At 41.4% G+C, this 27,415-nt stretch overlaps 1 protein-coding gene across 1 annotated transcript in view; it reads left to right on the forward strand.

Moving 5' to 3' along the window:
* Positions 1–1,395: 1,395 nt before the first annotated feature.
* Positions 1,396–27,415, forward strand: part of GALNT5 (polypeptide N-acetylgalactosaminyltransferase 5) — a 47,639-nt gene continuing 21,619 nt past the window's right edge. The window contains exons 1-7 of the mRNA XM_081932652.1: positions 1,396–3,161; positions 14,826–14,992; positions 16,416–16,535; positions 24,261–24,396; positions 25,222–25,341; positions 25,844–25,961; positions 26,984–27,307. Of these exons, the coding sequence (XP_081788778.1) occupies positions 1,750–3,161; positions 14,826–14,992; positions 16,416–16,535; positions 24,261–24,396; positions 25,222–25,341; positions 25,844–25,961; positions 26,984–27,307 (2,397 nt within the window). The 5' untranslated portion in view covers positions 1,396–1,749. The remainder of the gene's footprint in view (positions 3,162–14,825; positions 14,993–16,415; positions 16,536–24,260; positions 24,397–25,221; positions 25,342–25,843; positions 25,962–26,983; positions 27,308–27,415) is intronic.

Here is a 27,415-nt window from a genome sequence, read left to right on the forward strand (position 1 = left end):
TCACTAACTACCAAGTATCTACTTTCATGCAGATGTTGCATTCTTGTTCATGCACCATTCAGAACACCCAAGATAAACGAGTAAATAAGAAGCAAAGACTGTATCCAATAACTATGCAGTTATAAATTCAGTTCTACCAAGTAATGTTAGCTTTGGCTAACTTTTGGCTCGCTTGTAAAGGCTTTTTATGATTTGGATTCATCTTTTTCTGCCATAGCTCCACGATATTGCCTTCATCTCATTGTCAATCCATGACTGAGATATCTCCCCCCACCTTTTCTGAGTCTCTCCAAGAGCAGCTGTGAGTTATGCTACAGTGACTTAACAGAGAGAAGGATTAGGGCTAGCAACAGACTGCAAATCCCATGCTGACATACTGTATTTTTTTGGAGTATAGACATGAGGAAGAACACTTCTCCCCAGTAGAGAGTAAGACCCATACAATCTCCTCTGACTGATGTTGATGCAAAGTATGGTAACCAAACCACACTGGAAAAGGAGCTTTTTCAGTGGGACATCATCTCTGTAGGCCTCTACCTAGGGAGAGTCATTTGCTTTGCACCTACCTTTAAAAATGTTCCGTCATGAGGGAATTTTATTTTTATTTTATTTTTTAATTTCTGACCTATTTTATTATTGCATTAATATTTTTCGTCTAGTCTCTCTTATGCCCAGATGGTTTTTGTTAAGTTTGAGTCCTCCCTGAAAGCCTACTTAAAAGTAAACACAATTTGAAAACACTCTCATTGGTTGCTCCTATTCCAAATATCAGAAAGTAGTAAGAATAAACTGTGCTTTCTCCCCTTCCCCTTAAACCTCCCCACCCCCACCCTCCCCCATCTTTTTGATCCATGGCCGCCAGCCATTGGAGTAACATGCTGAGCTGAAACGCGGTCTGCTTACTCCTGGCATTAGCATGTCAGCTAAATCACCGAACTGTGATGGGTGAACCTTGCGCGCCTTAGCGTAACCTCTGAACTCAGCACATGTATTCGATAAACCACGATGAAACAAACCGTGGCTTGCCAAAGAAGAGGAAAAGGGTGGGCGATTAATGATTAAACGTAAGAATCATTCAAGATCGTGCAAGGGATCTTCTGAAGAGAATTTCCCCCATGACTTCCATGGTGAGCCCCATACACACAGAGGCAGGCACCAGGCTGGTTTCTGGCGTTTGGGCATGCTTTTCCAAAGTTATCTGGGATCTCGGAAGGTGGTAGCAGAGGCCACGCCAAAGCGGTAAGAAGTTTGCACTTTGTTTTCTCTCCGGTGTCGAATTACAGAGAAAGAAAACCAGCTTGGGCAGGGCGGTGGGGGCGGTGGCTGGGATCAATTTCTCCAGCTGATCCTGCAGCCTCCTGTTAATCTCTCTCCCCCCCCCTCTTCCCCCCCCCAGCAAGTAGAGTGGAGAATCCCCCAGGCAGCCGAGAGAAATAGGAAAGGGACTCCTAAGAAGAGACTGCAATCTGCACCTCCGGCCGCTCGGGCCCTGGTTGCAGGCTGACTGGCTGGCTGAGGACATGCGGCTGCAAGGCCCGCCACGCGAAGCCGAGGAGACGTGGATGCCGCGCTATAAATATGCCACGCAGGCAAAGCGCAACAGGCGACTTCTCCTAGCTCGAGATGCGGGCGAACTCCAGGGCGAGGGGGCTCCGCGTTTCGCTCCTCTTGCTGCCTCTGTAGGTTAAGGAGGCCCGGGGTCGGCCGGAAGAAAAGCGTTTTCTAGAAGAGAGGCAAACTTTCTCCGAAATGAATAAATTCCGGAAGGTTTGCCGAGGCAGCGGGAGAGCCCTGGCTTTGATCTTCGCAGCTTCGGTGGTTTGGCTGATCTTTGACATGGCAGCCCTCAAGTTGTCCTTCGGCGAGAGCGGCACCAAAGTGCTGCAAGGAGAGACGCGGGGAGAAGAAAAGGGGCCAGCAGGGCGAGTTTGGCGCAACTCCGAGCATGGCCCGGGGCGGTGGTCCCGAGAGGCGCCCGAAGCTTCCCCGCTGTTCCCGGGACAAGACGGGGAGAAGCTTTCTAGGAACAACGAAGATGCTGGCCGGGACGCGGAAGGGAGAGGGCAGCGCTTATCCCCCGGCGCGACCCCGGCCAAAGCAGCGCCCGGGAAAATACCCGGCTTGCGTGACATACTCCCGTTGAAACGGCAGGGACCGCCCGCTCAACCCGGGCCCCGGGCCCCGGAGAAGAAAATCAATGGGGCGGCAGCCACCGGCGGCGACCCCCGGCAGACAAAGACGGCTCTGGCCCTACGTCAGCAGGAGCCCCACTTAATAGTGGCTGGAAGGGGAGCGCCTGTCAACCCAACTCTTCCAAACGGAGCCCTGCAGAAGGTGCCAGCTCAGAAGAGCGCCGGAGGAACGGAGGTGTTAGTGCTCGCGGAGTTCACAGATAATGGGGTTTTGGCTGGGTTAAAACGTGGTGTCCCCCCTGGAAACATGCCTGAGGAATGGCAGGCCAATCATGGTCTTCTCAAAGCCAACAGGACTGGGGGGCTAGTAAGAGCAATAGAGGTTCCTGAGGTCACAAAAAGGTGGGATTTACCTGCAGGCAAGCTGAATACCTTGACATCAGAGAAGAAGGAAGTATCTCTGAATAAAAAAGCTCAGGGACACCTGCCAAGCAGGAAGAATGTAAAAATACCTCCCGTAAAGGATGCTCTGTCAGAAAAGCAACAGGTGTTTATAACCAAGGAGCTGGTCCCTATGGTTTTCCCAGCAATTCAGCATCTCCAAGCCAGCACCAAAGGATTTAAATCGATGGGAAAGTATGTTCAGTTGCCAGACGATAAGGGGAAAGCCACCAATACAACCCAAATAGAAGGCCTTATTAAAGCTGTGTCCGCGGAAGGGATCCTTGCCAAAAGAGGAGCATTGGGGAAGGTTGATAAAGGCCATTTAGCAGGCAAAGAGCAATTCCCCAAACCTAATTGGAGTAATGTGGATTTCGCACTAAATACTAGGATGCACAAAGTGTTAACGATTGATAGGACCCTGACCCCAAGAGACCCCGGAGCACCAGGTCAATTTGGGCGCCCTGCTGAAGTCCCTGGTGAGAAGGAGGAAGAAGCCAAAAGGAGATGGAATGAAGGGAATTTCAATGTCTACCTCAGTGACTTAATCCCAGTTGATCGTGCCATTGATGACACAAGGCCTGCTGGGTAAGCTGCAATTACTTACGCTGCATAGTATACATTTGGGCTAGTGCAATTGCTGATTTATCAAATGCTTGTCTAGAGCAGGAATTCTTGAAGGCCCGAGGATAGATTTCATGGGAGTCCATGAATGTGGATATATTATATAAATATTATTATACTATACAGTTATTTTTTTCATACAGTATTTGATAACTGCATTGAGCAGAATTGATTTGCTTTGTAATAACATTTGTATGCATTTAAATATGTAACATGCATTTAAGTATTACATTCCACCCAGTCATTTGGTGTGAGTTGAGTGGAAAATACCCTTTTTCCCCCTCCGAAAAGGTTTGTAGGGACTCTCGAGTCTATGAAACAAACAAACAAACAAACAAACAAAAGACATCTTGGTCTAGTGATTAAGATAACAGATTAGAAACCAAAAATCTCTTGAATTCTAGTCCCTCCTGTCAGCTGGATGACTTTGGGCCACTCATTGCCTCTCAACCCAATTCCCCTCACATGGTGTTTGTTGTGGGGAAAAGAGGAGTATTATTAGATATGTTCACAGCCTTGAATTATTTATAAAAATAAAGACAGGATTTAAAAAAATCTAAAATAAGATAAAAGGCTAAAGATTCATGGTTCAGATGTAGTCCTTCAGAAAGAGATACTATTTTAAACATACAATATTCACAAAAGTACTTCACTAATACATATTAGATACATTTGTATCAGCAAATTGGTAATAAGCATAATTAGCAAGATGTGGAGTGGAATTAACCTTTACAATTTTCCTCAAAGCCAACAAAGACAATAATATTCATGCTTTTCGGGGGGAGGGGGCATCCAAACAATGTGAGGCCACGATATAGAAAAGGCCTCCCCCAATACTTAAAAAAAAATACAGAATATCAGATGTTAACCTTGAAGCTCAAATAGCAAGATCTCAAATTGTTTAAGGACTTAAGAGTACTTTGAGTACTTTGAATTTAGTATTTTTTTAGTATTTTAGTAGAAGTACATTGGGCAAGTGAACAATGCAATCCTTTTAAAGTTTGTTTAGAAATTAGACGTAGGATACTTGCTTTATCTAATTTTACGGTGAGTGTACATAATTTTATGAGATGAGTGCATTTAAAATGGTGTGTCACAGTTGAAACATAGCTATGGATTTTTACATCTGGAATCTTGTTAGTGGAACTGTACAACTAGAATATTCATGCTGATACTAAGATATGCATGGAAATTGGAAACTGGCCCATCAGATTAGATATCATTACTACCAAAAAGTTAACACTGAGTGATGTGCTGAATTGTGTAAACACACCCAGACATACACACATACAAACTATTTGTGTAGCCTTGAATATGGAACACAAGGATTTCCTTTCTGCTTATTTCAAAGAACAAAGTTGGCCCTTGGAGGAGCAATTTTCCTGCAAGAAGAACTTTGCTTTGGCAGCTACAACATCAAACAGAAAACAGAAGTTTGAAACCAGTTTCAGGAGTATCCATCACCACCCCTGGTGCTAAACCAGTAAAGGTCACAGACATCCAATTATAGGAAACACATAGTTTTCTGTAAACTGCCCAGAGTCACTTTGAATGAGATAGGCAGTATTTAAATTTTATCAATGAATTCCTTTTAGAGGGGTCCTTGGTGGTCTCTGAGCCTGCTTGTTTTCTTGCAGACATTTCATTACCTTAACTAGGTAACATCATCAGTGCTAGTAAGGAGTGTTGTTTGCTGTCAGTTTATATTCTGGTGGCTTCCCAGTCTGTGTGGGTGGGGGGTTGGTTTTAGGGATTCTTTGGTTGGCCTGTTTACTGATGGCTCTTTGGCAATTTCTTGATTGGGGTATTGCTTACTTGATTGTTGGTCTGAAGTTAACCTTAATTAGTTTTCTCCAAATATTGTTCCCAGGCATGAATGCATTACATAGTTCTCCAGTCCTCATCCTGCTTCTGTATTTAGCATCCTTTCCTTTGTTTAAATGTCATTTTTTCGGTTATAATTCTGTTATTATTACTTTTTATTAAAAAAAGAAGTTCAATTAGGTTTTTTATTCTGTTTTAGGGAGAAAGAATTGTATAGTACTAAGCTGAAAGCTATAGTTTACAAATCTTGGTGACTTAGTTCAGACAATATAAGCCACCATCCCCTCAAACCAGCACAACTATTATATAGCTTCCTGTGATGTGTGAACTCAGCCACAGAATCAAATCAGTGGCGAACTGTCATTATTTCATTTTAACACAGGCTTTCAGAGCCGTGGAAAACAGTATTACCCATGCATGATAATCGGCTTATAGAGAGAAGTGCACTGATTTGGGAATTGCATATATTTAAAGTAGCATTTATGTGTCTTAAACAGTTGGTTTCTGATACCTAATATAGAAAATACCAGGTGCTGTTTTAACCTAAAAAGCACACATGACTTAGTAACTGTTGAGTTGCAGAATCAATCTGCTTAAGAAGGCTGCTCACCCTACTTGAGTTTAAGGGGCTCTTGCAGACAGCATCTTCAATAGGGAACACTTGAAGCTCTGAGGGGTGGTGGAAGAGCCCTCATCCTACTTGTGTTTGTAAAGCTATGGGAACGGTAAATGTGGTTTGTAAAGCTATGGCGACTAACTGTCCCAGGCGGTGAAAAACCCAGAACGAAACCACCTGTATGGTGAATGAGCAGCACTGAAGCTTGTGGGACGGATGGGCGGTGGCCCATTGCCGAGGGCAAATGGGTGGGGGCGTGCCATCCGAGGAGAATTGCCCGAGGAGAAATGTTGGCAGAGAAGGAGGGGCGGCCAATGCTAGGAGACAAAAGGCCCCATTCCGATGGGAACCAACTTTTCCATCAAGATTTTGGCCCGAACCTTTTGACTTGAGCTCCAGTTGTAATTTATTTGCATGGATGCTCTCTTTTTAAAAACTGTAAAATGTTTGAGCAGTACAGAAATATTGTGATAGATAAATTTGACCCCTCCATTAAAGCCATGCAAAACATGTGAGTTTCCAGAGGCCTTTGAGGAAGGTAAGTAGCCGCTCATATTTGAGTTAAATTCTTCTACCTAAAAGCTGTTTCCCATTTCCCCTTTTGTCTGCCAGTCTAACTGAACTTGAAAGTAGGTAGGCCAACAAATGCTGTCTTTAACATCTTGAAGCACGGGGACATTAATAAAGGCACCAGAGAACCTTCAAATAATCTGCCTTGAATATTGTCATAAATACATGTTGGTATATCATCTGCAGAAACTGGAGTTTGGCATTCATGTTATAAATCAGATTATTTGTACAATGGAGTGTTGTTATATTGTGACTGGTACTTGATATCCTTGGGTTTGGCCAGAGATAGTGGTGCATTATGGCAATATTTGGGCAGCCTTCAGGGCCACCTTAACAGAGTGAAGGCTCTCAAATGCAACAGGATTACCTGATTAGACTACGAAGCCCAGAATGGCAAAGGGCAGAGAATAATGTTTCCCATCGACTGCTATTTGATCTGTGTTTCAATCAGAGATGCCAGTCATTGAACTAAGAGCCTTGTCATGTAAAACAGGCATGCTGCATTGAGCTACAATCCACTATTTTCCCAACAGAACAACAACAAAAAAACTTTTCCATTTAGGTTGGGAGGATAGGATCAACCACCCTATCAAACATTGGTGAAAAATGATTAGAGGAACTGATTCTCTGTGGGAGGAGTTCTTTGGTAGGTTGCCCTGGCCTTCTCAAGATCTGCTGGAAGATATATTAGCCTAAGGGGTAAAGATTCCCTTAAGGCATCCATCAAACCCTTAGCTGAATTGCAAATAGAAATAGAGAAAAATGCTTTCCCTTCAGCCTTTTGTTCATGCAGAGAAGACCTGACCAAAACCTTTGGACTCTTCTTCTATTTTTTTTTTCTAAAACAGCATGATGTAAAATGACAAATTCAATGAAATGAGAGAAATCTTTATCACCGGCTAGAGATCTACAGATTTTCTGCGGTACTTCTTTGATAGGCTTAGTGGGTCATATTGAAACGTTGCTTGCTTTGAGGCTGTCAATGTTTGCTGACTGTGTTGTGGGGGAGGGGGGAAAGCTTTTATTTGGACAACATGACCAGAAAAACAGCCTTGCAAGTAGTTTTTTTCCCCTTCTTTTTTCTAAAGGGCGCCAGTTCTCCAAACAAATCAATTTATTCTACTAAGTATATGCAAACAAAACACTTAAACATCATTAGTAATACTGGTACTCCTAGAAATTAAAGTCTTTCTGGATATAAGTGAATTTTGTTTTCTTTTGACATTGCTGCATTTTACTTTGTTTGGCTATACGAAGAGGGATATAATGCATGGAATTGCCAAAACAAAACAAAACAATATACATACATATGGGTGCATTTAAAGTGTATATACATACAATATACACTTTAAATGCACCCATTTTCTAATGTTGAAAGCATTCTTGGCAACAATGGTCTGACTCAGTATAAGGCAACTTGCTATGTTCCTTCACCTTTTTGCATTTATATACATTTCAGGCAAATCTACTCCCACCTCACTTCATCCGTGTTTATTCTTTAGAGACTGAGCACTTTAAAAAGGCTGGCTCTAGGTTTGCAGAGATATTAATGTGTTTCTAGGGACTGAAGAATCCATACCCTTTATTTGTGATTTTTGAAGTGGATGTATATTTGTCATTCAAACATCAGCTTTCCATTCACCTTAGGGGAGATGGACAGCATCAATTTTTTTAAAAATAAAAGAAAATAAAACAAAATTCTCAACTACATGTATTTCCTATTTCTGTAGCTGTCATTTCTATGAGGCTCTTTTTCTGGAATATCTTTAGCCCTTGACTTGATAGCTACTAAAATAGTCCTCAACTTACAACAGTTCATTTAGTGACCGTTCAAAGTTGCAATGGCACTAGAAAAAGTGACGTATGACCATTGCAGTCATGTGATTAAAATTTAGGCACCTGGCAACTGACTCATATTTATGCCAATTGCAGTGTCCGGATGTCATGTGATCAGCTTCTGTGACCTGACAATCAAAGTCAATGGGGAAGCCAGATTCACTTAACAACCATGTTACTAACTTAACAACAACTGTGGCAAGAAAGGTCGTAAAATGAGCAAAGCTCACTTTACAGATGTTTCACTTAGCAACAGAAATTTTGGGGCTCAATTGTGGTTGTAAGTCCAGAACTACCTGTAATTCAACATTTTGTGACCTGGAATGGATATAGCAGCAATGGCAAACCCTTTTTGGCTTGCGTGCCATAAGTGGGGGGAGTGCATGGGGGTCGTGTGCGGGTGTGCCACACCCATAATGCAATGTGCGACCCCCAGTGTGCATGCGCACACTACAGGCGCGACCCCCCATTTTTTGCATGCTTTTTTCGCCCTCCCCAATCTCCAGAGGCTTTATAGGAGCCTGGGGAGGGCGAAAACAGCCTCCCACGCCACCCCCAAGAAGGCCTCCGGAGCAGTCAAAATGAACCTCCGAGCAAACAGGAAGTCACTTCTGGTTTGCTCGGAGGGTCGTTTTGAGTGGTCCGAAGGCTTCAGGGACCTTCAGGACGCTTCCCTGAAGCCTCAGGAGCAGTCAAAACGAACCTCTAAGCAAATTGGAAGTCCGTTCCCGAACCTCCGGTTTGCCCATAGGGTCGGATTTTTACACTCCGGAGGCTTCAGGGAAGCTCATGAAGCCTCTGGAGGGCCTCCGGGGGGGGGGGGGCAGCCTCTGGAGCCTGGGGATGGCGAAAAATGGCTTTTAAAAAGGGTGAACTCAGCTGGCCAGTGCGAGCATGCGCGCTGGCCAGCTGACAGGGCAGCGCTTCGTGTGCCCTGACAAATGGCTCCGCATGCCACCTGTGGCACCCGTGCCATAGGTTCGCCATCACTGGGATATAACATTTCCCATGGATTATTGTAACATCCTTAACAACATTAAAAATAACACTGAGGCCTTCCTCTTAGAATAGTAGTCTATTTGTACAGTAGTACCCTTTGCTTTATATAGGTCTGGTAGTCATATAGCAAGAATTGCAATGTGTTTCTTTTCTTTCTTTTTTTGAGACGTTTATATCTTTCTTTTCAATTTGTTCCCATTCCAGAGTATCTCACAATTAATAAAATAGATAAATATATAATAAAACAATTGTTTAAAAAAGCAATGATACAGATAGGTCCTTGATTTATGGACGCAATTGGGACTACAATTTCCATAGTAAATTGGGGCTGTTGTAAAGACAGTCATCATGTGACCAGACCCAATTTTTTGTAATCATTTTTGCCACAGTTGTTTTTTATTTGTTGTATTTTTATAATGGATGAGTTTAATGTTTTTTCAATATTTTTTATTATTGTAAGCATCCCAGAGTCTTTGGATACAAGATGGGCAGCAAATAAATATAAATGAATGAACGAATGAACATATGAAGTGAATCATATCATTAAGCCAATCAAGCTTCCCCATTTGTTGGACAGTAGCTAGGAAAATAATAATAGGGACGCAGTAGCTCAGTGGCTAAGATGCTGAGCTTGCCGATCAGAAAGGTATGCAGTTTGGTGGTTCAAATCCCTAGTGCCACGTAACGGAGTGAGCTTCCATTACTTGTCCCAGCTTCTGCCAACCTAGCAATTCGAAAGCATGTAAAAATGTAAGTAGAAAAATAGGAACCACCTTTGGTGGGAAGGTGACAGCGTTCCGTGCACCTTCGGCATTTAATCATGCCAGCCACATGGCCACGGAGATGTCTTTGGACAGGGCTGGCTCTTCGGCTTTGAAACGGAGATGAGCACCGCCCCCTAGAGTTGGGAACGACTAGCATATATGTGCACATATCCTAGGAAAATTACAAATCATTGTCATGTGATTTCAGAATGCTACAGCTTGTCATAAATGTGAGCTGGTTGTCAAGCAACCAAATTGTGATCGTGTGATTGTGGGGATGATATGATGATCATAAGTACTGGGACAGGTTATAAATCATTTTTCCAAGATAGCCATAACTTTGAAGGATTGTTACATGAATGGTCATAAATCAAGGACTGTAATATAATTTAAGTTGCACAGCAGTAAAATATGTTGGAACGAGCACAAGATGTAGCAATGTTTTTAAACATTTGGCTTAAAATAAAGTCTTTGCCACACATTAAAAAAATGCAATAATAAACAATAAGGGGAAAATAATTTGAACATTTCTGTCCTGCCCCATTCATCTGGTAGGGACCCTAGAGGAAAATTTCAAGGACAATTGTGAATTGTTATTTTACATTGTATTAAAACTATATTAAAATGAAAGTTTTTGGAAGTACCTTGGCCTAGTTAAAAGTGTGTGCGATCTGCGTTCATAACTTGGGGCATACATGGCAGCAAAGTATCATAGGTTAGCCTTTTTATTAATTCTTTGTAAGAACAGTGTGACACATGGCACTCAGATACTGATGCAGAATGTTTTAGGGTTTTGTCACTATCACTAGAGCTTTATAACTAAAAGGTTCTTGCTGTCTTCCTGACATTCTTATCATCTTCTGAGTACCAAAACTAATTCATTCTGAAATCTCACATTTCCAACCGGCAGCCACTAGAGTGCACTGGAAATCAAGTTGTTGTTTTTTTCCCTCCCAGCTGGAATAAAACTAGGTTTGCTTGTGTAACAATTGTGTTAAGAATAAAAAATAACTTCCATAAACTCACATTGCAGTTTTCTGCTAGGGAATTTTAGGTGATCAATCTATAGTGTTAGGTCATCGTAGTAGTAGTGGAACACATTTATAGAGAGGTAGATTCAGTGATTTACTCTGCCCTTTCTTACTATAGCCTTTTCCAAACTGATTCCCATTGTTGGAAGAAAAATCCATCTGGTTCAATTCCAAGCCAGGAGAAAGGCACTGAAAATAAAATGGAGCTGGAGACTGATTAGAAAGAAAGATTCCCCTTATTGATGAAGCAGAACCACCAACCACATGTGATTCAGGGACAGCTGACAAAATGGAGTTGAGAGTGGGTGGGTTTTTATTAAATCAGGATTACAACTCCCAGGAGATCCGGGGCCATGTTGGCTGAGACTTCTGGACGCTGTAATCTCTGGGCAGTTGGAAAACATTAGGTATTACATGCTTCCAGTTTACGCACAGTTTACATTTGCTTTGCCTTTAGTTTCCTTGTACCACAAAATCCACAGTATTTGCTCTTCATAAATTATTTCGTTTCTCTTGACTTCTATTTCCTTATAACACATTGTGATTGCCAAGCCTTGTTTTTTTTTTCAACAAAGATTTTCCTCTGGAAAAATAATGTAGGTGCCTTGGGATTTGAAGACTATTTTGGCCACCCTGCGTGATCACAGGAGGCGGGGGTGCTATTTTAAACCAGAAACTGGCTAATAAAAATCCAGGCTGTAGCCTGGATCTTTTATTTTTATCATCCACTGGGGACTATTCTTTGCCAGCGACAAGGATGTATTAATACAAACAGAAATTCTATCAACAGTTAGTGCCACGTATGGGTTATTTCTCAATTAAACTTGACATAGACTCTTTGTGGTTGAACTTAACTCCTGTTCAGGAAAGCACTTAAGTTGGAAGTCCTTTATGGGGGTCCCTTCTCTGCTAGAATAGAATAGAATAGAATAGAATAGAATAGAATAGAATAGAATAGAATTCTTATTGGCCAAGTGTGATTGGACACACAAGGAATTTGTCTTTGGTGCATATGCTCTCAGTGTATATAAAAAGACAAGATACATTCCTCGGGAATCATAAGGTACAGCACTTAATGATAGTCATAGGATACAAATAAGCAATCAGGAAAAAATATCAATATAAATCGTAAGGATACAAGCAACAAAGTTACAGTGCTGCAGTCATAAGTAGAAGGAGATGGGTGATAGGAACGATGAGAAGACTAATAGTAATAATAATAGTAGACTTCCACTATGATATTCATGGTCAGAGTAGCATTGAATGGCTGCATCTAGCTTCTTTTAATTTACTAAAGTGCTTTGGTTGACCTCGTCCAGCTTGGAATATTGTGACAAATTTATAAGAGTATTTATCTCCAGCCGCATGTTTCTTCATGCAATGTTAGATCAGAAAAATGTTACATTTTATGTGGGGATGGAATATGGAAGAGTGCTATTACAAGGCTTCGCAGCTATCTGAGGATACCAGTAGTAATGTTATTATTAAATTAACAATAATATTATAAAGTAAATAATAACCCTGCCTCCTTGCAGGAATGCTTAGAAAACACCACGCCTCATTATAGTTTTTCACTTTTCGGTCTTCCCATTTCTTGATCAACCCTTAGAGGAAACTGGAAAACATATCCCCAATCACAAATTCTTGGCAAGGGTCTTTCCATTTTTTAAAATCTCATTACAGAATTTGTTGTTTTCTTTGGGTAGTAACAGTTGCAGAATTTTTTACGTCTTGTTTTTTTCAGCATCCTATCTAATGGCAATAAGCTCCATGGCTTTCTTGGAAAAAAGTCTTCTAGTCAATCTGAGAACTGGGTATGGAAGGAAGAGAAAGACGTATTTTAAGATAATATAATGTGGATGTGCCTGAAAAGCCTATTTTGTAGCTGGCAATATGTATCTCGAAGCTTAAATACTTTGGCCACCAATGAAAGAAGAAAGACTCATTGGAAATTTTTTTGGGAAAGATTGAAGGCTAAAGGAGAAGGGGACGACAAAGGATGAGATGGGCAGATAGTATCATTGATATTTGGGCAGACTCAGGGAGACAATGGAAGACAGGGTGGGCATGGTGTGTTATGATCCACGGGGTTCTAAAGAATAGGATATGGCTTAGTGATTGAACAGCAACAGTATATCTCTCAAAACTGAAGCAATCAAACCAGACCACAAATCTGGATTTTAAATTGAACTTTAAAAGTTCTATATCTGCTCTTTGGTATACTAAGCTTTCCCCTTCTCCTAATACTTCTATTTTCAGTATTCTTTTGACAGTTGAAGAGAACCAGGCAAATCTGTCTGGGCCCATCTAGAAATTAATGAGGATCTGAAATTTTCACTCAGGAATGAGATATTATGAGTGTCTGAATTAAGGACTTGAAAAATGCTCTTACTAGAAGGGGCCAGAAAAAGCTTGTTTTTTAAATTTAGAATGTGTAAAAAATTCTGCACCAGCCTGTTCTGTTCTTTTGATGTAATGTAAATTGGATCTTGTGTGGCATGAAGGCGCAACGTAAATTTATGATTTGTATCTAGCACATAGGCACATTGTAGGCACCGAAATCGACAGTGCTAAAGGCCGGGGACCATGTCTTATTGAGATGCTTCCACTTCTGGCCCAGGTTCGGGCAAAAAGTCTGTGAATTTCAGTGAAAACCAGCTCATTAGTCCCCAGAAGTGGCCTTTTTGTAAATGGCAGGATTTCTCACTCTGATATTTTTTGTCAGAAACTCAGTCACTGTTTAGTTACAATAGTATTTGTGCAGTTGCAGTCAAGGTCAGCCGATGGAATTGGCCAAAGCATTCAGTTTGTAATCCTAAATGGGGCCTTTTCCCTTGAACAGATCCTCTTCCTCCCTGATGCTCATTTACTTGTTGTCTTCACCTGGTCGGCTATGCAGAAGAAGATATGACAGATATGCACCTGTCACTGTCTGATCATGGAAGAAACAGTTTATATTTGAAGTTTGAACAATCTAACTTTAATTTTGAGATTAAAAAAATTATCAGAAGAAAGAGTAAGAACCTTCAACTTCCCTAACTAGAGAGTACATTGACAGCAACTGAGCAGGCATAACTGTTCACAATGCTCCCCACTACATTGAGATGTATTATAGGATTATGTCATTACTATTTCTCAATTTCCATTAAGCAGATGCCTAGCAATGCTTAACAGCTGATGCTGTTAGCTGTATTGGATTCAGGTACTCAAGTGATAGCTTTACACTCAGATTTCTTTTCCACAACTTTTAATTGCCAGGGACGAAATGTTTGCATTTTGAGAGGTATTATTTACTGTATTTTTCGGAGTATAAGATGCACTTTTCCTCCCCCCAAAAAGAATGTGAAAATCTGGGTGTGTCTTATAGACTGAATACAGCATTTTTGGCCTCCCCAAACCATGCACCTTTCACAAAAATGGATGTGCAGAGGGTTTGGGAGGCCTGTAAAATGCTTCTGGGGGCTGGGGAGGGCAAAAATGAGTGGAAATGGGCCTTTCTTGCTCATTTGTGCCCCCCCCCACACACCCCAAGGAGCACTCTACAAGCATCCTAAAGGCTGTGCATGCCTTTTTTTTTTTTTTTTTTTTTGCAAAAATGGGCCCATTTTATGGAAAAACGGGCTGTTTTTTGCTCTCCCCCGCCCCGCCCCCAGGAGCACTTTGCAGGCCTCTCAAACTCTTCATGCCCCGTTTTTCACAAAAAATGAGACGTGCAGAGGGTTTGGGAGGCCTACAGAGTGCAAACACTTTTTTAAAAAAATTTACCTCTTCAAAATCTTGGTGCATCTTATACTCCGGTGCGTCTTATACTCCAAAAAATATAGTAACTAGAATTTATTTTTAGTGCTCAACTCTCCTCAAAAGAAAATATCAGTAAAATAAGTTTTTATGGCAATTAAATAAGTTAATGTTCACTTCTACCAGTAAGCTTGTATCAAGTGTTTATTTATGTTATATTATGCTATGCTATTAATTTCTTTTGCTCCAGATGTTCAGATCTTCTTGTCCACAATGACCTTCCCACCACTAGCGTTATCATGTGCTTTGTCGATGAAGTATGGTCCACTCTCCTGCGTTCTGTCCATAGTATCCTCAACCGGTCCCCCCCTGAATTGATTAAAGAAGTTATTTTGGTGGATGATTTTAGCACAAGAGGTAAGTCAGCATCTTAGAATCAACATGCCATTTGATAATTTGTTGTTTGAAAACAAAACATTTTTTTCATCATGAGAGAAGTTACTGAGGTTCTCCAATGCATCCCATATATTTCCCTGAAATGTCAAAATGGCCTTATTTTGCTTCAGTGGGCCCCCATCCATGAAAGTCCAATACATGGATTTATTGCTTCTCATGCCTATGCACAGGAATCTCCTCAACTAATGATTGGCACCTGCTTGGATAAGAGTCAACAGCAGTTAGTTCTTTGTGGCTACGTAGGGATTCTAGTCTGATCCCTCTTTTCACTCCGCCTCCAGATTCTTCCATCCTTTCTCCTAAATTATATCATATTTTTTCCTCCCCTTACAATTTAGAAACAAATGTGCCATACATATGCATTTGACTTAAAAGCATGCAGAATATTTTGGGATCATTGGATGCTTGTGTGCAAGCTATGGAAGATCAGCTAAGTATGCTGCTGAAGCCTAGTAGAAAGAATTTGCTTTTGGCCTATAGAGAGAGGGAAATTCCATAAATGTTATGACAAAAACACTTTTAGATTGTGAAATCCTTATAGGGCGGGGCGGGGGGGGGAGATTTGGCAATACTTCGTCAATTGTAGCTAGTATAGATAAATCTTTTTTCCTTTAATAATAATTTCCCAGAAAATATCATTGGGCCATTTTTTAAGGCAGAAGCAGCTGATTGATGACAGGAACATTTTCATGACTGCTTCAAAGGTTGGCAACTCAGGTTTTCTTTTTTTCTCTTCAGGAAAAATAATTCTCTGCAGCCTCTTCATCCCAAAAGTGTTATTTTATTCCTTCCTTTTTGTGGGGACATAAAGAATACTGCAAACCTGGAGATAGCTGTTAACCAAATCCTTGTTTCATTTAGAGGACCCTTGATTTTTATTATTTAAAACAGTCAGCCATGACACTTTTAAGCAGCTTGACAGGTAGAAGGTGGTATGTTTATTTTTTTCAGATTGCAAGAATATTATAGTCCCAAAGGTGCTTTTTTTTTTCAAGTGGCAACTGGACTTTCTGGGGGGTTTTTTGGGAGACGTTTCGCTTCTCATCCAAGAAACTTCTTCAGCTCAAGAATATTGTAGATTTCTGGATAGACCAGTTGATATAAATCACTGGTATTTTGTATGTGTGCAACTTTGGGAAGATTTTACTGGATCAATTCTTCTTAGTAAGGGTGATGTATAATCAGTTGATTAATAGGTAATAGTGATATACAGTTTCTACCCCCTATAATAACTGTCGGTAGAAAATAACTTTTTGGTATTTTTCAATGTCCTTTACAAGTATCGGAGACAGTTTTTGGGGACTGATGACCCATTTTATTCGTTAAGTTTGAAATAGGTACAATCTGTAGTCCACATACATGATTCTCCTCTGTTCTAATTTAGCTTACCTGAAGGACAAATTAGACAAATACATGGCACAGTTTTCAAAGGTCCGTATCCTTCATCTGAAAGAAAGGCATGGTTTAATACGAGCAAGACTAGCTGGAGCACAGATTGCCAAAGGTAAGCAGACTGGCATTGATTGATTAATTGCAGTTACCCTACAAGGTACAGAAATAATTAGAACAATCTAGTTTGTTAAATGAAATTTGTTCATTTAAATTTCATTAGAATAAAGGGAACTAAGTAGTATGTTCTTTGGTTTGGTTAGCTGGGAACAGATGCTAACACACTGTATTCAACTGAGATTGACAATTGTGTGACGTCACGGCTTTTTTTATCCTCTCATTATTCTAAGCAGTTTACACTTAAAAAAATAACAATACAATATAGGCAGTCCTCATTTAATGACAGTTCTGACTTGTGACAGCAGTAACCGAGTTGTACTTACAACTACAACCTGTACTTGTTTTTTATTTTACTTTTCCTATTTTGTGTTTTTATTGCTGGTAAGCCACCTAGTCGGTGTGAGCAAGTAGGCGGCTATATAAATTTTCTAAAATAACTGAATAAAATAAACAGGTCCTCAAGAGTTCCATATGGCACAATTTCCCATGGTCACAGGATTGTGATCTGAATGCTTAACAACTGGCCTAGATTGCCAGTTGATGCTGTGTCTCATTGTCAGGTGGACATGATTTGCAGTCTTGGATTCCCACAGGTAAAGTCAGCGGAGAAGCTGGTAGGAAATCAGAAGTTGCAATCATCTGAATTCCTCACTTAACAACCTGCACAGTCTTAGCTTAACAACAGTAACTGGGGACTGCCAGAAATACTGTTGTTAAGTGGTGCAATGACATGACATCACACTTCTTAGGAATGGATATTCCAGCCCTAATTACTGTTAATACCAAGGACAGCCCTGTAAACTCCGAGAACACATAGTTTCTACTTTTGGAATAAATAAGAATCTAAGAACTTGAGACTATCAACACCACTCCATAAAAGGATTCAATTGTTGAATTATACCCAATTTATTCTTCAAATTAATGTTAGAGATAAAGCTAAAAACAACTTCCAGTATCCCCACGGTAAAGGTGATAGCAAAGAATTTGTTGTTCTCTGGTGCACTACTTGGAGTGTCCAAGCAAGGGTTAAATTCTGTCCCACTGCCCAAGGACTGGATTGAAAATCTGTTGGTCATGCCCTCTGGCTCCTTCCATCCTCAGTTTTTCAATTCAGCCCAGCTCATCTTCACCGGCGGGACTTTCGGTGGCCTGTCCGGCATTCGGGAGGCACATCCAGCGTTTCTAGCGGCTGCATGGTGAAGACATCGAACAGGAGCAACCGTCCATCTGCCGGAGCCACGCCGCGTGTTCCTCACTGTGCACAGCCATCTTGGGAAGCGGTGGTGGCCATTTTGGAGGTGTTTTTTTTGCCCCGCCGAAAAACTGAATTGCCGCTCATTGCTGCCAGAGCTCCAGGTTCCAGCGGATCCACCTCACCTTCCAGCAGCAAGCTTCGGGCAAGTGCTTCGGCATTCGAAGGCCTTGGCAGCTGCCATCCTCCACCGGCCTTTCCCTCCCTGCCAATAGCAAGTTCCACCTGTGGTCCCAACAGAGTCCTGCCCCTCCTCCTGACCACAGCGCCTTAGCAAGAGCGAGTGCATGGGCGGAACTCACAATCTACCTCCAGGCCTACAATTCCCTTTGAATCGGCTTTCGGTATCTCGGGCAGCATGGACATGGATGCCATTGCCGAAGCTCCTGAGCAAGGGCCCTCCATCGGGGTGCACAGACCCTTTAGTAGAAGGGCAGGGAGGGCAGCCAGGGAAGCTATAAGTGAAATTGGCAGACACCCTTATTTCAGGAAGGAGTCTGCAGGTCAGGATAAGGTGGATGCCAGGCGCCAAAAAGCCCTAGAGAAGCAATTTGGTAGGGCACAGAGGCAAACCATCATGGTGGCTCAGGTCCATCGTGCGGACCCACCTGAGTCCCCAGGGAGACGGCCTTTCCCAACCAGCCCCTCCCCCATCCTCCTGCGGGAGAGAACCACAGGAGGTCTCCTCTGACCAATCATATGGAGGGTCCAGATCCCCTTCCCCCTCTATTGGTGGGGGTGCAGATCTGTTTGACTGTGGGGTAGTGGAAGAAGAGGACTCTCCCCCTTCTGCTGTGCCCTGTAGGTCGGCCTCACATTCCAATTCTAGGGCAGGGATCCGCCCAGTGGAGAACCAGGGACCTTTTCTCTCAGCTGAAATGAGGGAGGTGATTGCTTCTGCAATATCCCTGAGCATTGCCCAGGGCCTCAAGGAACGTGCCGAAAAATCGGCTCAGGGGCACAAGAGCAGGTCTAAGACTCCCAGGCCTTCCTCGTCTCCCCCCTCTGTGGTTAGTGCTGAATCAGTCTCGGAGGGGAGGGGGATCTGGCTGAACCAGATCTGTCTGAGGATGAGGGCTTGCTAACTGATAAGCCCGCCTTTAACAGGCTGTTCAAGCCTTCATTATTTAAGTCTATATTATACAAGGCAAAGGCCATTACTCACCAAAAAGCGACCCCCACTGTTACTCAGGAGTCTACTGACCCCAGTGGGGGGTTGTTTGACGAGACCATTCAAGCGCCCAAGTTATTCAAGGACATTGTGCAAAGTCAGTGGGTGCAGCCAGGGACCTGGGCGACCCTGGGGGGGGGGAGTTAATGACAAGCAGCTTTATGCCGTAGAATCTGGTATGGACAATCTTAAATTACCGGAGGTCGATGGCCCGGTGGCAGCCCTGACCTCTAATTCCATCCTTCCCCCAGATCTCTTGGAAGGGCTCAAGGCAGAAGATAAGAGAACAGAAAGGGTTTGTCACAAAACCCACCAGGCTGGGGTGTGGGCCATTAGGGCTTCCACCTCGGCCTCTTTCTTTAGCAGGGCTTCCATTGCCTGGTTGTGTCAACTGCTCACACGTATTCCCCAAGGTGATACCAGGCTCCGCCAGAATGTTCACAAAATAATGGCGGCAGCTGAATGCACCGCAGATGCATCTCTTAACACAGCAAAGTTTGCTTCCAGAGCCATGGCCGTGAACATCACCTCCCACTGACTACTATGGCTCCGCCATTGGAACGCGGACATGAGATCTAAATAGAAGCTAGCGTCTGCCCCCTTCAAGGGTGGCAAGTTGTTTGGGGATGCCTTAGACTCTGTCGTTATTGAGAATAAAGACAAGCGGAAGGTTATGCCTTCCGTCTCACGCAAACCAGACCGCAGAAATTCTTCCTTTCGGAAGCAGTCCTTTCGAGCCACTGACTCGCAACCTAATTCCTCCTCCACTTCCAATTCCTTCCAACGCCCTTATGCCCAGAGCTCCAAACGAAACTAGGACAGGCAGCCTTTTAGGGACAGGACCCGTCACCAGTCCTTCTCTAGACGCCCATTTCGAGGCGGTTCGGCCAACAAGCCATTCCGCTGCAACAAATGACCACAGTCACATACCTCTATAGGGGGTCGGCTTCAATTGTTTGCAGAACATTGGGAGACAACTACGTCAGATGCGTGGGTACTGCAAACAGTGAGGTTAGGCCTCAACCTAGAGTTCATTTCCCTTCCCTCCCGTCATTTCATTCGTTGTCCCACCCCCAGGTGTGCGATCAAGAGAGGGCTCATGGAGACAGAGATTCGTCATCTGACAGAAATAAGGGCCATAGAACCAGTTCCCCTCAGGCAGGAGAGGAGGGGGTTCTACTCCATCCTCTTTCTGGTTCCAAAAAGCTCAGGAGGGTGGAGGGCCATCTTGGACTTGAAAAAACTCAACTATCATCCTGCCTACAAGAAGTTCAAGATGCAGTCCCTCCAGTCAATCCTGGGCAGTCTTCGACCAGGGGATCTGATGACTTCCATTGACCTACAGGTGGCCTACCTCCACGTTCCGATAAGACTGGCCCACAGGTGATTCCTGTGGTTTTATTATACCAGCCGGCATTACCAGCATCAGGCCTTCCCCTTCGGGTTGTCATCAGTCCTGAGGGTCTTCACAAAGATATGGCTGCAGTGGCGGCGGACCTCCGAAAGCGCCCCATTCGTCTACAATGTTATCTGGATGACATTTTGATCCAGTCGTCCTCCCACACGCAAGCACTAAGGGACCTGAAAGTCAGGAGAGGAGTCACCATGGACTCCCTACAGTACCACAGGTTTTCCATCAACCAGAAGAAGAGTCATCTCACTCCCTCCACAAGGGTGTTACACTTGGGAGCGGTGATCAACACTTCATCATGTCTCGTGTCCCTGTCTCCAGATTGGATTCGCAGCTTCCAGGAGCTGGTTCAAGGGTCTCACACCATCCCCGTGGTTTTGCTGTCACAGTTGCTGAGCAAGATGATCTCCTGCCTGGCAATTGTTCCCTGGGCAAGGCTGCACGCAAAAGAGTTGCAATGGTTCCTCCTTCCATCACAGAGAGCCAATGCCAGCAACTCCAGGGCCTGCGTTCACCCATCGCCGAAAGTATTACACTCCCTCAGGTGGTGGCAAACACCAGCATTGATGAAGGGCTCGCTGTTCCGACAACCCAAGCATGTGATCCTCACGTCGGATGCCAGCCTCTTCAGGTGGGGAGCTCACCTACATAACAAGGTGGTGCAGGGCAGGTAGTCCGCCAACGAACTTGCCCACAACATCAACTGGCTGGAGTTGAGGGCGGTCTGCCTTGCTCTGCGCAAGTTCCAGTCAGACCTGCAGGGGCGCCATATGCTTGTCCGGACGGATAATGTGGCGGCAAAGGCGCACATAAATCGCCAAGGTGGCACCAGATCCAATGTGTTGATGATGGAGGCCGATGCGCTTGGACGGTGGACAGAGCGTCATGTGAGTTCCATAAGAGCGGAACACATATCGGGGATGAACAACATTAGCGCGGATTGGCTAAGCAGGGCCACTCTGGATCCGTTGGAGTGGCACCTCCATCTGAACCTGTTCTGTCAACTGTGTCTCAGATTGCCTGAAGGGTTGTTCTCGGTGCACTGCAGGAGTGTCCAACCCCACCCTGGGGTATTATTTCCAGGATGTCCTGCTTTTCCGCGTGAGGAGCCTTTGCCAGGCGGACATCCATCTCAGATGGACCATGCCTTCATTGAAAAACTGAGGATGGAAGGAGCCAGAGGGTGTGGCCAACAGATTTTCAATCCAGTCCTTGGGCAGTGGGACAGAATTTAGCCTTTGCTTGCACACTCCTGCAGTGCACCGAGAACAACCCTTCAGGTAAGCCAATGGTCAATTTAGCGACAATGGCTGTTTACACATGACATTTAGAACTAAACAGTGTAAAAATCACTGGCTGGGTTTATATGCTCATGCTAAGCCATAAATAAGCTCTAATACAACATAGTATAATGTATTATTCCAACAACTATACAATAAATTTATTGAAATTGAGATATTTTTAAAATTAGGCTGCGCAGCATATTTAGCATTAATTCACCTGCACTCCAAAATGTCTTTCTAATCTGGCTGTCAGGCCTGTAATTCTGTTCCTTTTAGAATCTTTGGCCTGCCACATAATTAAAACATATATATATTATGCTGTTTCATTGGTATAGTAGTTGGGAGGGGGGAATAGAAAGGAGTAGGATTGTGGAATGTATTGTTATGAATTTCTTAGAAGCTCAAGGTCGTCTTTTGTCTCCGCACCTCGACACCTGGCCGGAAGAAGAGGGGTGTACATGCCAGCGTGGAAGATGAAGATTGGACCATGTGATGAATTATGGGGTGTGGGGAAAAATGATGAACTTTTAACTGGGTGAATTCACCGGATGTACATTAGAGTTGAAATTTCACCAGCATAATGCCAACATGCCTGTCTTATTAAATTGGAGTTTTAAGGACTACTTTGCCTTGGACAATGATTTAATTCTGCATGATATTTGGAACGCTGACACTGGCCTTTCTAATAGAATTTAGTGGTAATGCTTTTAATTTTTAAATGTTTTTATTGTTGATGTAGTATTTTATGAATTTGACATTGTTTTATTTGCTGTGCAGCACCTTGGTGTTTTTAGCAGAAAGTGTTACACATATATTTGAAAGTTTTAAAATGTTAAAGCTTTCTGTCCACTAAAGATAGAAATTTAGTAGCAAGTTAATGGTTTGAGGCCAGCTCTGCTCATATTCCAGTGTGAGAATCTCATCTACTTTAATAGCTATTGCAACAAATGCTCTTACCAATACTTTACCAATTTTCAGAATACTTATTTATTTGGAATTGTTTTTCTTCTGAATGTTATTGTTATCAGTTCTGGGACATTTTAAGAATAGGAATGGATAGGAAGATATATTTTTGCTTTGATTTTTGGATTCAAATAGTTTTTGGGAGATGTGTGATAGAAATACTTTCTGAAAAATTCCTCTTTTTTTTCTATTTTATATGAAAATAATAATCTGTGTTCCCCGAATTAAAGGATTACAGAATCATAAAAAGGGAGTTCTATTTTGGTGTCCTTGCTGCATTTCTCTGTACATTCTATCACCATATTTCCCTTCAGAATCCTGAATAATTTTTCCACACAAGCCTGGTCTATTGGAAATCGTGTCATGAGTAGAATAATGTAAATAAATTAATAAAGTCTCCAAGTTTTGAGAGTTGATGACCATCAAAATGAAATGTGAATTAACCCGATGCTTCTTTAATGAGTTGGTTGGGTTAATTGTAGCCAGAGAAAATGAGGTAATTACATTACACAGTCAATAAGGTTTAATTATGCAGACTCACTGAGGGAAAGGAAATTTTGAGAGAGGTGAATATTTTCACAGGTAATACCAAAAATCATCAAAAGGAGGAGAAGCTCTTTGACTTCTTTCTTCCTCTTCCTTCCTTTAGATAATAATCAATTGGTTAGTGATTGATTTTCATATCTGGGAGTTCAGCAGCCACCCTTATATGTTTAAAAACAAAATAAAAGTCTTGCAAATTTGTGGAAACTAATCCTACCATTATGCACCCAAGTCATGTAACCACTAGACATATGTTTTATGACCATAAGGGACTTGCTTATGTGCAGAGATACCCTCCAGGCAGGAGAGAATCTATTACGTTATAAAAGACTTCAGTATTAGTATATTAGTATGCATATAACAACTCCATTTTGAGTTTGCCTGATATGCAGCGGTGATGGAGACATTAGCGGGTGATAGGACCAGTTATTGCTCACATAGAGCTAATAAGCACCTTCAAGATTGTTCTGCATGAAATAAAATTTGTCCTTCCGTAGGTATACCTTTTTATTATTACACCATTGCCATGTTTGCAAGTCTTTGTTAATAAAATGAAAAACTTTATTAACACGTTTTCCAACTCATATGTCATATATATTAATGAAGCTTTAAAGCACATCACAATTTCACTACTCTAGAGAAATTTCTAATTAGGTGAATATGGTGCTGACCAGCCAAGGCATTCTTATCAATTAGTGAAATGCCATAAAGGACATTTTTCCCAGTGGTATATAAAAATTGTGTGTTGGAAAGAATATATGGTATGATTAAGATACAGTTAAGAATTAGCATTTCCAAGTTACTTTTTAGTGCGGAATCTTTTTATGATTCTTGACAAAGTGAACAGTAAAAAACAACATTATATCATGGCAAGGTGGAAGTTTTTGAATAAATAATGAAGAGATATAATCTGAGAAAAAAAATTGCTTAAGCAATGTCTCCTGTAAACTTCTTTGTTATGTATGGATTATACGTTAAATACCTATCCACAGTAGGAAGCGAATACAATTTTTTTTCCAAAATGCCAATAAATACTATAAACCTTTCCAAGTTTTTCCTGTTCCTTGTTATAATGGCAAATTTACTTGTTCCTCTAGGTGATGTCCTGACCTTCTTAGATTCTCATGTGGAATGCAACGTGGGGTGGTTGGAACCGCTACTGGACAGAATTCATTTAAATAGAAAAAAAGTTGCTTGCCCTGTCATTGAAGTGATCAGTGACAAAGATATGAGGTGAGTTTTATTCTTCCGTGTTTCCCTTGAAACTATTGGGGCCGGGGGTGAGGTGGGGGAGTGATCCATGGACAGAGAGGAAATTTAGCACAGTGCAGGACTGTATCCTGAATTAGGTCTTCCGAGAGGAAGCACACTGATAACTGAATTGGTCACACCTTCATGATCTCATGTACTCTGACCTCTGTCCTTTTTAATATTCAGCCTTTCTATCTTGAAGGATATGATACATCAAGCTCTTATAGGCATGTTCCTTCAAAACACTTTAAAAACATTTATAAAGTATCAGTGACAACAAGAGAAGCCTTGGGACTCTTAACACAGATTACTGCCCTCCTTTGGGCAAAACACAGTTCTACCTTGATAGAACATATTTTCTTGAGATTATTTCTTGTTTGCTATAAAGTTTAATTCAAAATAAAGTAAGAAAACACAAACATCATAAAGTTAATGAGCCTCGGTGGCGCAGTGATTGGAGTGCAGTACTGCAGGCTACTTCTGCTGACTGGCGGCTGACTGCAATTTAGCAGTTCAAATCTCACCAGGCTGAAGATTGACTCAGCCTTCCATCCCACCTGGGTAAAATTAGGACCCATATTGTTGGGGGCAATAGGCTGACTCTAAACCCCTTAGAGTGGGATGTAAAGCACTGTAAAGCAGTATATAAGTTTAAGTGCTATTGCTAATCAGTTCATAATTTTGCAGGCTATTGTTTTTAGTCTGGTTTTGTTAACCCAAACCTCAAAGATGTCATTCAGTTTATTGTAGCTTCTGATTCAGCATTTGCTTCTTAAATTAATTTTTTGCATGTTCTCCATCATTTAGTTACATGACTGTGGATAGTTTTCAACGCGGTGTTTTTACATGGCCAATGAATTTTGGGTGGAAGCCAATTCCTTCAGATGTCATTAAAAAAAATAAGATTAAGGAAGCTGATATAATTAGGTAAGTATATGAAGTTAAAGTTTTGTGAACAGAATTGCTTTTTAAGTAATAAATGTTTGACATGATAGAATGACACAATAGTTTATGATTTACAAATTTCTTCTTTCTGGATGGAAACTAAAATGATGCTAAACGTGACTTGTTTATTCAACTAAAGATGTTACTTTAAAGCAGACTAAAGAACTTTTGATTTTCTAGATATTATTAAATTACCTCTGCCCATTCTGGTTCATGGAACTTGCAACCTGCCAATAAGTGGCCACAAGTTCCCTGCTTCTACTTTAAATTTTTGCCTAATATAAATCAAGAGATTTTATAAGATTTTGAAACAAAACATTAAACTATTGCCAAACTAGTTTTCCAGGGTTGTGAACTTTCAGGTATGTTTGCATTTAATACAACAATTGTTGTTTGTATGCAAAAGCACATGTCTCAAAATAGCAAAATTTTCATTTGCCCTCCTAAACCACAATGTGCATGTAATGTCTGGTTCAATTATTAGGTGTCCTGTGATGGCAGGTGGGCTGTTTTCTATTGATAAGAAGTATTTTTTTGAGCTTGGGGCATATGATCCTGGTCTTGATGTTTGGGGAGGTGAAAATATGGAGATCTCATTCAAGGTATGTTAAACATATTTTTGTTTTTGATTCGTACTTGATTGTCAAATTAATGCTCTCTTGTCAGTAGCTAAATCATACATATGCATTCATTTCCAATTCTCTCAACTATGGATGATTAGAAATAACTGTATTAAAATAAACAGTATGTCAGTATGATATATTTGTATCTATGGAAGGGGATATTCCTAATACCCAATGCCTGATAAATCAAAAGTATGTTATCATGGCTGCACAGATGATGCAGATCTCTAAGCAAGATCGTCAGCAGATGTAATAAAATAACATTTTTTTATTTGTGTCTATTGTATGCAAAGTCAGTGTACCAAAGTCAAGAAAACTGAAATTTTCCTGTATAAGAGTATTATTTATAATTCTATAACTAATAATCTATTGATATTTTAACTATCAGGTTTCCTAAGCAATATATATAGTATTATCTAAATGTAATTTACATTATAAAATCTTAAGCTTCCCTTTCAATAAAGACATAAAGCTTCAAATGGTGGCCAATCCCTCAATATTTACACTTGTATTTAAATCATTAGAAAGCAATGATCAATGAAGTTTTAATATAATTCAGCATGAAGTCTCAGTCGCCAAATGATTGAGGCCTCAACACTGGCTTGCGTCAAAAGAAAAAAAAATTAAAATGTGCAAACTAATATTTATGCTCATTATAAGTGGTATTGCTAAACAACCTGAATTGTTGAATTGCTAAACAACCATTTTGACCATTGTTTTAGTTCTGAATGTTTCAACAAGAAAGTAATTCTGAGTTGTAGAAATTAGAGAGGGTGTTGTATAAACCATGATTTATCCAAGAATTTGAAACCCCAAGCCATTATTTGTGCTGTGAATACATGGTTAATTTTATATGTTCTCAACTTAGTAGATATGGAATTTCTCATTAAAAAAAACCCAAAGTAAGACATATGCAGAAATTAAGATATCTATACATTGTAGATTGTGGAATAAAATTTCTAGAAATTGTATCTATTGTTGGCCTGATTTTATTCCATCAGGTTTGGATGTGTGGAGGAGAAATTGAGATTATCCCGTGTTCCCGAGTAGGTCATATTTTTAGGAATGATAACCCCTACTCCTTCCCTAAAGATCGCCTCACTACAGTAGAACGGAATTTGGCCCGGGTGGCAGAGGTTTGGCTGGATGAATACACTGATCTTTTCTACGGACATGGTTATCACCTCATTCAAAAAAACTTGGACATTGGAGATTTGACTCAACAGAAGAAACTGAGGGAGCAGCTTCAGTGCAAGAACTTCAAGTGGTATTTGGAAAACGTATATCCTGATTTGGAGGCCCCTCTCGTAAAAGCTAATGGGCTGGTATGTTCATTTTACCAACTTGGGTTTGTGCTATTGCTTATGTCAATGGTGGTTTTAGTTTAATTTCTTTTGCACTATAAAAATCTCATGTTAGCAGCAGCAAAATGT

The sequence above is a fragment of the Natrix helvetica genome (assembly GCF_964273705.1).
Source record: "Natrix helvetica genome assembly, chromosome: 1".
Taxonomy (NCBI): domain Eukaryota; kingdom Metazoa; phylum Chordata; class Lepidosauria; order Squamata; family Natricidae; genus Natrix; species Natrix helvetica.